The sequence below is a fragment of the Megascapheus bottae genome, chromosome 36 (genome assembly GCF_031878675.1).
Source record: "Megascapheus bottae isolate mThoBot1 chromosome 36, mThoBot2.hap1, whole genome shotgun sequence".
Taxonomy (NCBI): domain Eukaryota; kingdom Metazoa; phylum Chordata; class Mammalia; order Rodentia; family Geomyidae; genus Megascapheus; species Megascapheus bottae.
This window is the reverse complement of record NC_143544.1, coordinates 1,510,872-1,523,761: the sequence shown is the minus strand read 5'-3', so window position 1 is coordinate 1,523,761 and position 12,890 is coordinate 1,510,872. Positions and strand designations below refer to the sequence as shown.

The 12,890-nt window shown below is 52.7% G+C and overlaps 1 protein-coding gene across 2 annotated transcripts in view; it reads right to left on the bottom strand.

Moving 5' to 3' along the window:
* Positions 1-1,388: 1,388 nt before the first annotated feature.
* Positions 1,389-12,890, bottom strand: part of Cpped1 (calcineurin like phosphoesterase domain containing 1) — a 52,124-nt gene continuing 40,622 nt past the window's right edge. For both annotated transcript variants that reach the window (XM_090324757.1, XM_090324758.1), the window contains exons 3-4: positions 11,308-11,730; positions 1,389-1,924 (exon numbers count right to left, since the gene is read on the bottom strand). In XM_090324757.1, the coding sequence (XP_090180883.1) occupies positions 1,698-1,924; positions 11,308-11,730 (650 nt within the window). In that variant the 3' untranslated portion in view covers positions 1,389-1,697. The remainder of the gene's footprint in view (positions 1,925-11,307; positions 11,731-12,890) is intronic.

Here is a 12,890-nt window from a genome sequence, read left to right as displayed (position 1 = left end):
TTCTAGCCATTGTGTGTGCATGGGCACATGGCAATGCTGTGTCTTAAAATGGTGGAAGCGGGGATTCAGCGTGGTGGTAGAGGGCTGGACTCACGTGCAGTCTGTGGGTTCAATTCCCAGCACCATAGAAAAAACTAAAGGCAATGGTGGGCCTATTTTTGGGGTGTTTTGAATCACTTATTAGACATTTTCTGTGAAAGGGACTGCCTTGACTTCTTTTCCATTCCTTTTTTTCTGTTCTGCAGTGGTGGGGTTTGAACTCAGGGCCTTGTGCTTGCTATGCAGGTGTTTCAACCTCTAAGTCACGGCTCCAGTCCTGTTCTGGGGGTAGGGTCTTGCTCCTTGCCTGGTGCTCAGGAGGGACGAACTGTGATCCTCCTATTTGAGTTTCTTGTCACTGCTGGGCCGAGAGGGCTGCCACCCTCTCCTTCTACCCCACTGCACCTGGCTGGGGCCTGGGGAGTCCTCGCATTCTCAGTCTCCCTGGTAGCCAGGACTACAGCCCAGCCACTGGGGCCCAGTTCCCGTGTCTGTCGCTTCTCATCGCCCCACATCCTTCCCTGCGGTGCTGGCTGGGGGACACGGCAGAGTGGCTTTGGGTGACTTCACTCATTTCTCCCTGGAGTCACGACTGTGGAGTCACGCCCAGGAGGCCACAGCATCCCACGTCCCCAGCAGGCCACGTGCTGCTTATGCCCTCGCTGAATTCATCCTCTCTCATCTCCCATACCCACGCTTCACGTAAAGAAAATCAGACGCAGGACAGCTTGCCCGAGGTGGGGAAATTGAGTCTCCTTGTTCCACACACCAAAGAGCTATGATGTGTCACCACTCTAAATAATTAGCTCTCTTCTTTGTTCCTTAGGAATTTAACATACCCAATTATCTTATTTAATTTCTCACAGTTCTGCTACACTGACTTAAGGGTTTTTTTTTAACAAGTGAGCTTTGCTACTTAGCGTGGTGGTCATTTATAAGCAGCCAGTGCCCGTGGGGGCTCAGGCCTCGTGGATGTTGACGCTAAGCAAGGTCCCTGGGTGGACACCGGGTCAGAATGTCTGGGAGCTGCTGGGCCGGGGTCCTCAACACAGCGCAGGCTGGGCCCCCAGGGATCCTGCCTGCCTGCTTTGCAGATGTCTGCATCATTCCATACTCTTTCTGCAAGGCAGAGGCAGTTCAGAGGTTCCTAAATGGGAAGTCCCACGAGAACCCCATTTGTCACCTCCAGAACGGTGCATGCCGACCATTCTGTCCTCTCCCCACGCCCCCACCGGCCCCACCCAAGACCAACAGCCTGGTCACCTTGCGGGGCCGGGGGCTGGCGTGGCTGGCAGGGAGAGGAGGAGGAGATCCTGTCCTGCTGCACTGGAGGAGCCTTGAGTACTTACAGCACAACCACAAGTTTATTGAAAAGAATGCGATGTCGGGCTGCAATGGAGGCCGCAGCCAGGTAGACCTGGTCGTGGCGAGCCATGTTTCCCACCCCCCCCCCCCCCGCTCCGCCCCAGGAGCAGAGTGGCTCCCCCAAGGCTCAGGCAGGGAGTCTGGGGGGTTCACAGTTAAGGTATTTCCCGACCTTTCTCCTGTTAATGGGGGAGGCAGCTTGATTTCAGACACAATCTGGGCTGTCGTCTAGGGCGGGCGCCAGCGCCAGCATCTAGCAGACCTGCGGCGGGGCCGGGGATATCTGTGGCTGGTCACCCCCGCATCAGCTCCAGGAGGTCGTCCCCGATGCCCTTCTCCGTCAGCTCGTCTAAGCTGCAGTACCGGTGGACGATCTTCTCTGCCGTGACCACCACCACGCGGAGCCCGTGGGTGTCCCTGCCCAGCTGGCATCCGATGGCCGAGGACACCACCATGTCCACATTCTGGTAGGTGCCCCCTGCGTTCCTGTGGTAGTGGCCGGAGAACACAGCTTTGATACCTGTGGGGAACAGGGAGAGGCATTAGGCATTAGGGCCCAGGGCCCCCACTGGAGGCACAGGGCCCCGTGCCACTGCGGGGGGGGGGGGGGGGGAGGGGGGAAGGAGGGAGGGGGAGGGAGGGTTGTTCCCCTCCCTGTGCTCTTAAAAGGAGAGAGCAGGAAAGAGGGATGGAGGGAGGGAGTTGGAAGGAGAAAGCGAGGGAGAGAGGGAGGGAAGAAAAGAGAAAGGGAGAGAGGAATAAATGGGAAACAGAGGACAGGATGGAGGGAGGAAGGAAAGGAAGGAAATAAGAGAAGAAAAGAGGGAGGGAGGAAGTGGGAGCTGGGAGGGAGGGAGGGACAACGACCGCAGAACAGGGGATTATCCACTGATTCTGGGCCAAACACCCAGAAAATATAAGAACCTTCACAAGTGGCAAAATGGCAATTCAGTGATCAAGCCAGGCCAAAGATTTGAACGTGAGAAGCTGCTGCAGACTGAGTTATTAGGAAGAAGCTGCCAGAGACAGCACCCCACACCCCCTGGGGTCCCTAGAAAATGGAGAGTAATGGGCGTCCACAGGGCTCTGGAAAGATTAGAACCCTGGATGGGGCAGGAGTGGAAGGCAAAATGAAACAGCGGTTTGGAAAACACTGGAAATTCCCCCAAATGTGAAATGTACCGGCCAGCACCCAGAAACTTCACTGCAGGGGGGAGAGGAAGATGCCTGTGCAGACATCTGCATGAAGACCCAGGCGCTACGCTCGCCGCCGCCATCCAGAATCTCCCATCCACTGGTCATGGAGGAAGGAAACTGTGGTCTCCCCACAGCATGGCATAGTATTCAGGCATCAAACCACTGCTAACACCCGCAACAACGTGAACACCGGAGCCTGGGAAGTGCTGTAAGCAGGGCCCAGAGGGGACAGGGAGCCGGCTGCTGTCGCTGGAGGCCGGGATGTAGGAAATTCCTGCCAGTCAGAGGGGTGCAGGGAAAATCATTAAAACTGTCTGTAATTAGATGGGGGTGAATACTTTCTGAATATATTAAAACCGTTTTACAGTTATAAAACGGCAAATTTATGTCACGGGATGGATTATAGTTCAATAAAGAAAAATTTAAGAACCATTTCTGGGAAAGGGAGGTGGTACCAGGCACTGGGGCTCTCGCCTGTAACCTCAGCTGCTCTGGAGGCTAAGGCGGGAGGATCGTGGTTCAAAGCCAACCTACACAGGAACGTCTATGAGACTCATCTCCAATGAGCCACTAAAAAGCCTGAAGTGGAACGTGACTCGAGTGGTAGAACATCAGCCTTGAGTGAAGAAGCCTGGGGCAGTGCCCAGGCCCTGGGTTCAAACCCCAGGCCCAGGTGGGTGACGGCTGGGCACAGCCGGGGTAGGATGGGGTAGGATGCCAGCCTCCCTGCATCAGGAAGCCAGGCCCCACCCAGCAGTGGCAGCACTGGGGTCAGACCTGGGTCTCCAGGGTCCTTGAAGAATCAGCAGGGTGAGACAGCATCCCGGGCACTGACGGGGCCAAGGGCTCTGAGGCTGGCACCCATGCCCGGGTACCCACTGAAAACTCAGGAGCTTGCTCCGCGAAGTTTCCACTTAATTCTGAGCAGTACTGCAAGGTGGTCAGAGACAAAATGCCAAGGTGGGACCCAGCCAGGGGTGGTCAGTCAGCCATGGAAACGCCAGGGAGCTGCAGGCACCGCCATACGTGGCCCTGAGGCGGGAACTGCCCGGCAGGGTGCCCTGTGCATCCTCGCCAAAAGTAGAGATCCTGACCTCGATTGTGTGGCCAGGAGGGGCTGGCCTTCGTGCCCACTCTGTGACATCAGCCTTGGCGCTGGCAGTGGCAGGGTAGAGAGTACTTGGCATTATTATTTTGTGGATCCTAAATGCTATCCACGAGCTTGGGCTCTGAGGCCTAACTCAGTTATAAATGGAATTATTCTGGAATGAACATTGGGCCATTCTGACAGAAGCTGGTAGTCGCTCCGTTATGCTAGAATCTCATGCCTCATGTGTTGGCATTCATGGAGATGGGTGCACTTGGACCAAGAGAGCAGCCTGCTGCTCTTGCACAGTGGCTCACCATTTATTGATAAGATCCCAGCACAAATTTTACCAAACGAGGATGCTAGGGTAGCAGACATCTGAGAGGCGAAAAGAAATAAACAGTCACCAAGCAAGGCAGGCGTGCCCAAGACCTCTCCCACCGCAAGGAGATGCGAGTATTGTAGGATCCTGAATGAGAAGGCGACACTGGCCACTGGGCGGGTTTATAAAAGCACAGTCTGTCTCAAAAGCAGGAAGCTGGAGTGCTGGCAGTGTGGCTCATGCAGGAGAGTCTGTCATGCAAGTGCAAGACCCCAAATTCAACCCCACTAAAACAAGAAGGAAGGCGCAGATGGTAAAGCCCACCGTCCCGGACTCCACTGGTATGTGGGGGAGCTGGCCATGTCCTGGTCACTGAAACTGGAGGGGAACGGCTTCCTGGCTGGAACCGGATCAGGGGCCGTCCAGTGAGCAGCTGGTGCTGGGACCGCCCCCAAAAGTGGGGCGCTCTGAACCTCAATGTGCCTCCTTGTGTGGCTGTGAGTAAGAGCAGAGGTGAAGGCAGAGGGAGGTGGAGGCAGAGGGAGGTGGAGGAGGCTGGGTACAGAGGAAGGCAGGTGAGGTCCAGTGTGGGAGGTGGGGCTGGAAGCTCCACGGACCCAGGTCCTAGAGAGATCACGGAGCAGCCCAGAGAGTAAGAAAAGGACGAGGACCACACATCTCATGACTCCGGCCCGTGAGCAGCCTTGGGTCGTGGCTCTGGCTGACTGGGGACTTCTCACCAACTTCTCATCCCACCTGTAGGATGGGCAGCAGACTGTTGCAGGGAGCTCGTCCCCCCACCCGCCCCCACAGGCTTCCTCCAGGGCAGTTGCCACATGGACCCCAAACACTAACGTCCAGACTCATGCTTGACAAGACCTGTATGAAGTTTCCTCTGGCCCTGACTTTCTATCAGCATCTGACAGCGACACGTGGCTTCATAACTCAACAGGAATGAAGAATGCGCTTGTGAATCATGCTTTCCCTGATGCGGACTGATTCTGGTGGAGTTTTCAGGACTTGGGGAGAATGTCCATTCTGGCTGCCATCCGTCATCGGACGGACATGCCTCTGTGGTTCCTCACTTGAGTGGTACAGATAGACTGTAAGTTATGAATCCCCGTAGAGTGATGACACAGAAGGACAGAATTCCCAGGAGACAGCGAGTCCCCAGGGCAGGGCTTCCCAGCTTGGCTTTGCACTCACTCCCCATGGTCCCAAGCCAGGAAGAGGCAGAAAACAATCCACCAGAGGGCTGGGCTCAACCTCCACGTAGTTCAGTGTCCTGATACCCACAGCCGGCTTCGAGCCTGTGGGAACCCGGGCGCAGTTCTGGCGCCCCTGACTGAGACCTGTGACTGAACAGCTGTCACCTTTGTCCTCTGTGAGTGTACGTTTATGAAGTGAGAGGAGAGGGCTGGGAATCAAACATACTCTGTTTCTCTGCCTCACCAGGGAAAAAAGAAACGTGACGGCTGCTGGGCACCAGTCACCCCCACCATTCAACAGACGGCTGAGGTCTGAGGACTGCGGTTCAAAGCCAGCCCAAGCAAGAAGCCTGTGAGACGTCCGAAGACTCGAGCCCAGGGAGTCACGTATGCGAGGCAAGCACTCTACCCAAAGGCCACACTCCCGGACCCACACGTGACTTAACTTTCCCGTTTCTTGAGGAGCTGGACACTCGCAACCTATGTGGAGTGTGTCACAAAAATCTGAAATGTCCCTAGTGCAAGGGGAGCAGCTGCCGGCCAGCGGTGGGGTGGCTGGGTCTCGGGGTCTGAGGTCAGTGGATTCACCGTTTTGATGAATCAAGCTGTTCCATGATGCCATCGCCACGGGGAAGGCTCAGCTGCCAGGAGGGGCCTGGTTGGAGGACGTGGGCCACCAGAGGCTGCATCTCATCCTGTCAGCTTCCTGCCCACCACACGGTGAGCAGCTTCCACCTAGAATCCTGCAGCCTTGACGCTCTGCCTCCACAGGAACTCAGAATCAACGGAGCCAAGGACCACAGGCGGACACCTCTGAACCCACTGACGGTGGCCGGGTGCAGCCCACCCACCTGCACAGCTCTGAGGAGTTGGTGGGAATCGGCCACACAGCCAGGGTCGCACGGCCGGAAGCCGCGTGTCACGTCCTCAATAATTACACTCTCTTCCCATCCTTCTGATCAGATCTGCTTTTTTCTTCATTTTCACTAATTACAACTTTCTCCCTATTCATAATTTCCTCTTTATTTTTGAAAGAAGCTGGCAGGCTCGTGGGGGAGATGGAGTGCGGGGCACACATTAGGGGTTTAATCCAGAATGGACAATTTTCAAGATTTCCATTACCCGCTTTCCATGCCCTATCTTAAACACAGCTGCCAGGACAAGAGGCTCATTAAAAAGATTGTTTTGACTGACGGAATGCTCATGTATCAAATTGGAAATCCATCCAAAAATATTCGAGGGGGGTAGACAGAGGTGAAGGGGTTGTTAAGGAAGCGATGAGCCTGGAGAAAAGGCCCCTCTCCGCCTGGAGTGCAGTCAGAGGAGAAGGAACACAGCCATTCAAACGCCAGCACCTTTGTTAGCTAAGTCCACATCTGTTTTAAAGACTGGGGAAAGTCCAGAACAGCAATAAACCAGCCAATAAATGAGCAAAGGACTAAAAAGCAAATTCACAGAAGAACACAGAATAGCCAATAAACACATAAGGAAAAGGCTCAACACATGGCCACAAAGCAAATGCAAATCAGAACAACACTAAGGTTCCATCTTGTCCAGTAAGACTGGACAGCGTGGAGAATTCAAACAGCAGCAAATGCTGGGGGAAAAGGAACCCTACTGCACAGTGCTAGTACTGTGCTAGAACTGCTCTGGAAGGCGTCTGGAGATCCCTCACAAGACTGAACACAGAGTTCCCTGTTGTCTGGCCACGTCGCGCCGGGGCACCGCATGTGAGGATATGGTAAAGACGCTGGTGCACCCATGCCCACGGCTGCACTGTTCGCAGAAACCAGCCTGTGGAAACAGCCCAGATGCCCTACGACGGATGGTAAAAGAAGAAGACAACAACGCTGAAGCTATTTCTAGCTTACTTCACACAGTAATGGTCTAGATTTGTACTTGTGCGGCTGGAAACTGTGGTGGGCAGATGACTTTGAAATGAAGCCAAGTTTAGTGAATGAAAAAGTACTTCCACTTGCACAGGGAGGGGAATGTTTTGCTCTGAGCTGTGGGCTGAAGCCCACAACTCCCCTGCCCCCCAGCTCACATTACCATTCACCCCACTGTGAGGTAACACAAGGACGGGAATGTCAGGGTGGACGCTGGAGTGGCCTTCTGGGCAGGGCTCTGAGCCAGTAGGTGGCTTTAGAAGAGGAGGGAGAGATGCCTGTCTCTGTGAGGGCTGCACATGGCGAGGAGGATTCCCCGCCAGAACCTCCAGCCCAGCAGTCTGTGGGATTCCCTCACAGCCATGGAAAACCTACTAAGGTACCAGGGACGCGGGGCTCTTCCAAGGGAATCTCAGCACAAATTCCACAATGACACCAACTGCTATTTTTAAAACGCGATCTAAAGAAGTGAAGATCAAATATTTTGATTGTAAATTGAGACATGGTGGTGTCGGGCCCAGGAGGCTCCTGCAGGTTTGAAATGTTTCAGTGGGAGTTTTGTTTTGTTTTTTTAGTAACAATTTTAACTTTGACTTTTACAGTGAAGCACAGCTGCCAGAGAAGGAGCCTCTGTGGCTAACTTGCTTTGCCGATCCTTCCTCTGGCCCTGGTACTGTCTGGTACAGTTTGGTGAGAATCAATGTCGACTTAACTCGGGAATTAGTGGCATGCATTCACACACGGCAGATTCTCAACTTATAAATATTTACCATTGGGACTTGATTTCCACTTTAATTAACCCAACTGTGAAGGACACCTCCAAAGTGAGAAGCAGAGCCCATCCCTGCACACCAGATGTAGCTCTGGCAGTTTGTCTTTTATCGGATTTACAGGGAACGAGATAACAGACATCAAGTGACTAAGGCATGCTATTTGATGGGAATGCATTCAGACACAAAACGCACCCAACCTGAGAAAAAGCGTGATGGAAGGCCAGCCAGGAAACAAAGAAGATAAACTTGCCCCCAGTGCTCTGGCTTCTGAGAAGACCATTTGTCAATTCTCTTTAGAAAGCTGGTTTGGAAAAGCAGCACCTAGAAGCTTTGAAAATGCACTTGACACTGGGGGGTACAGCAAGATGCTGTGTCTGTCTGGTGGACAGGCTTGCTAGATCTGGGAAAATCTGACAATGAAATTAGACATTCAAAGGTTGTTTACTAACACATTCAATGGTGAGGTCTATGCTTCAAAAAAATAAAATCAAGTTTCACCATTAAGTTCCAGTAGAACTTTCTACTTAATTCCCCATCTTTTAAAGCGGGGCCCCTAATCATAAAACTAGAAAGAACAGATGTTTCTTATCTACCCTGAAGAATGTTGGACTCAAAGCAACCTCTCTTCACACGGATTCAGGAGTCAAGAGAATTTTTTAAAAACTGTCCTCAGGGTCTGGGCACTGTCCCTGAGCTTCTTTTGCTCAAGGGTAGCACTCTACCACTTGAGCCACAACATGACTTCCAGCTTTTTCTGAGTGGTTTCTGAGATAAGAGTCCCAGGGACTTTCCTGAACAGACTGGCTTTGAACTATGGCCCTCAGATCTCAGCCTCCTGGGTAGTCAGGATTATAAGCATGAGCCACCAGCACCTAGCAAAGGAATCAAGAGGATTTTCTGTAATTTGCATAATATACAACTTATGAGTTGGCAAACAGCAGGCGGGTGGTCTAAGCGGAGCTGCCCATCCTGCTTGGCGATTCTCCATGAGCCCAGGGAAGGAGCAGTTGCCTCCACAGATCTAGCTGAGGACTGCTGTGGAGCTCAGTTCAGGGCCAGACACCCAGGGGCCGTCCTTCAACTGAGAGCTTCCAGCGTGCCAGGCCCAGTGCCAGTGCTCCTACATATGCTTGCTTTATGTTGACTCTCCTGATGACCCACACGAGGTCAGGACAGATGCCCTCATATTCACAGATCCACTAAGGCAGAAGGGCGTTTAATCCCTGTGGCTAGGGGACACTGAAGGACAGGGATGCGCAGAGACAGAGGAGGCCCAGGTGTCCCAAGGCCAAACACCAGCTGCCCCGCGTCACCCTCTTAACGTCTTCACTGACTCCTGACCTGAGGTTTGTCTGTAAACTGCTGAGCTGCTTGTGCTTTTGCTAACACATGAGACACCTTTTGATGTGTCCCTGGTCTTCCTTGTTCCATTTTGACCCCCTGATTGCACTGTGGGCTTCCGGGGCTACACGCGGCTCCTGGAGACATGGCAGACACTTTGGTGAGCTAGGCCCCCTCTCACAGCGGGGCCACCAGAAGCATGCAGGAGTGAGACACAGAAGGCAAGAGTATCATCTCTTTTTAAGGCCTACGGTTGGAACACTGTGGCCTGCAGGGTGACCCTCTGGTGTTGTAAATAAAGTTTTACCGGTACACGGGCATGTCCAGTTGTCTGCATGCTGGTTCCGCAAAGGTAGAACTGAGCAGCTGCTACACATAGTCAGGGTGGAAAAGTCCCAACTATTTCCTTTCCCACCTTTGGTGGGTGGTACTTGGATGTTAACTGGTGGATTGACATTGAACCAGTACTGACTTATTAGGGGATTATGGAGCGACAGTTTTGGCTCAGGGCTGAGCTTATGGCCACCAATAAAACGGGAACCTGATTTCCTGGAGAAGACAAGGTGGTAACCATTTTGGTCTAACTCATTAGAGGAGGATCAGATGGTTTATTTATTTTACAAAGAGTAAGATAAATGCACCTAACCTTTGTGCTCTATAAAACTGAAATTCTTAGCCCATAATCATGGGCCAAGATCCCCTCCCTTTCTCATTTTTTTTTTTAATAACATAAAGACTAGAGATGAAACCCCAATTCTGTGAAATTACCCATTAACTTTTGCAGGAAAGATCAACTTGTTGGAATTTTTCATAATTGCTAAATTTGCTCCGGGCTCTTTAATACACAGTTCTAATCTCTATGTTGAAAATGGAAAAAAGCAAAGGTATCAGGATATCAAGGGAAACGTGGCCAGTTAAAGAGCTAGCCTTTTAGTTTTTAAGATTGAGTTTGGAAATCACACGTGTTAACTGGGTCACGCATTAACCTTCAGCTAAAAAGAGTCCCAAAGGAGGGAGGCACTGACCAGCAACAACCTTCCACCAAGATTTCATTATCTCTCTTGTCGTCTGCCTCCGACTAGGTATCAGGTGAATGGAAGGGAAAACCAGCGTGGATGTCCTTTGGATGTGATGAAATTATTTACCCTCAGGCAGAGGAAAAGAAGACAGAAATGACAAGCGCTGCCTCATGGCTGTGTGTCTGTCCTATCCCGATGTCTGCTAGTTTGTACTAATTATTGATAATATTTTTGTACCATACAAAGGTTTTTCTCTCTTTTCTTTTTTTTTTTTAAATTGAGCTTCAAAAGCAGCAACAGGAAGCCTCCGTTTCTAGGGAAACCTGAGCCTGGAGGCTTTGGTTTTCGGGTCGCAGCGCACAGCCCGGGGGGCAGGGGGGCTGGTGGTAGTGATGGTCCATCCTCCCCACCAACCTCATCCTCGGAAGGAGTCAAGCACAGCTGGGAGGTAGCTATCGGTGCCCCTTATGAAATCATTTATTCATCCCACACAATGATTCAGAATTATTCATAAAATCTTTGGGAGGAAGCAGGGTTCCACTCCATGGTGGTTTGGGGAGGGATGTGTTCTTTAAAAGGATATTTTATAACAACACAATTATCGTAATTAAAAGCTACCCTGATCATCAGATGAGCTTCTGACATATTTCTGACTACTGGCATTTTAGCACAAGGAGATAAATGAGGCAGAAATAGTATTAAGGAATAATAAATAATGGCGCTGTGGGGGAAGAGGGCTTGAGGCAACATTAAATACCATCTGCCATCGACACCCCCAGTTTTATCACGGTCTTTAAGTTAATGAATTTTACAAAATATTGCTTGAACTTTCTGCCTTTCCAAAATGAGTTTGAGCTCTACTGCTGTGACCCTAGCCACCATGGTGGAGGAGGGGGCGGCACAGGTCCCCTGGCCCCCCCAGCCTGCTGCGTCTGCCTGCCCCCCCCCCATGCACCGCCCCAGCTCTGCCCTGTATCTGAAGGCCATTAAGGAAAGGCCCAGTGGCCTGTCCTGGCCGGGGCCTGCCTGGGGGCCCATGCCCGCCCCAGGCCCGCTAACCTGCTAACCTGCTCCGGCGAGCTTGTCGGCCAGCTCCTGGCGCACGGCCCTGGTGAGGTTGAAGTAGTCATCGTCCTCATCGATGCTCTGCAGGAAGAGCGGGATGTGCTGGAAGACGACGGCGTGCTGGCACCGGCGCTGCCGGGCGAGGCCCAGCTGCTGCTCCAGCCAGCGGTCCTGGGCCAGCTTCAGCGCAGGGCAGCAGGATGCGTCGTGCAGGAGCTGGGAGTTGAGCACCAGGAACAGCACGCCGCCCACCCAGAAGCTGAAGTAGTCGTCGCCCCAGGTCCGGCGGAACTCCTCCACCGTCTCGGCCGTGGGCACGTTGCCCACGTCATGGTTGCCGCTGACCAGCACCAGCGGGATCTCCCGGTCCACCGCCCCCAGCACGCGCTGCAAGTCCTCCGTCTGCTGCTTCCGCCACCGTGTCCCTAGAAAGGCGAAGACACACCCGAGATCACACCGGGCCGCGGGTGACACAGGGAGACCCTGAGACCCGGGGACAACAGACAGCACTACTAAGGGTTGAGCCCGGAGCCTGAGGGTGGTAAGCAGCCACTCTACCACTTGAGCCAAGGCACATGCATCCTGCCAACAGGCTACCCAGGGGGCAGGGACTCACAACTCACTGCACTTCTCTGTCCTGTCCCCTCACCCCCTCACAGGATTCAGAATGGAAATGATTACTTGGCCAGAGAGCTGGAGAATGTGTGGGTGAGTAGATCCCTCCTCCTTTAGACTGCAGGCTTTCACACTTCCTGTGAGGATGCTCTAAAGCTGTAATAAATGGATCTCAGAACGACCCATTCAATTCCACGTCTGTTTCTGGCAGTCTTCTGTGAAGCCAGTCAACAAGCACATACTGCGTGATGGCGGCGGGCAAGGCACTGAGTTAGCGGCTGGAGTGAGATCCGCCTGCCTCTAAACCCGTGCGTCCACTGGAGGCTAAATGAATTACGGATGTGCGGGCCGGTTGGTTAGATACTGCCGAGGAAAGCAAGGGCAGGGCAAGGCTGTGCAGCCGCCCCACGGAAGCCCTAAGGAAGGTGCGTGGTATCGCGTGGGTCAGGAGCAGCAGGCCCACTAAACCACCAGAAACCTCACAGATCTGAGGAAAGGCTGGGTGGCTAGGATTAAGAATAACTTGCTGTCCCTTTGTGATAACGGGAAGGAGAGTGTCGAATGAATCCCAGCACAGAGCTGATACACACTCGAGGCGATGAACACGTGCATCACTCTGATTTGGCTATCATATCATCAGTCAACCTATCACCTTGTCCTCCAGAAATGTGTGCGATCATTTTAGGTTGCTTGAAAACAAAAATTAAAGCAAAAAAAAAAAGGCCTTATGAAGGAATTATAGCTAGGAAAGCCCATAATTCACATTTTACACAGGAGCTGTGCAATTATAACTGGTAGAACCCAGGAAAGAAAAAGAAAAACACCAAACCATCAGAAACGACACCCGTGAGGAGACCACTGTGAGGAGATGCCTCCACAGAGCTCCACAGGAGGCACTAAGCTGGGGAGCGGGTGTCCCTACCCCACCAGTCCCCCATCGGCTGCCTTCATTCTTGCCTTTGGGCCTTGG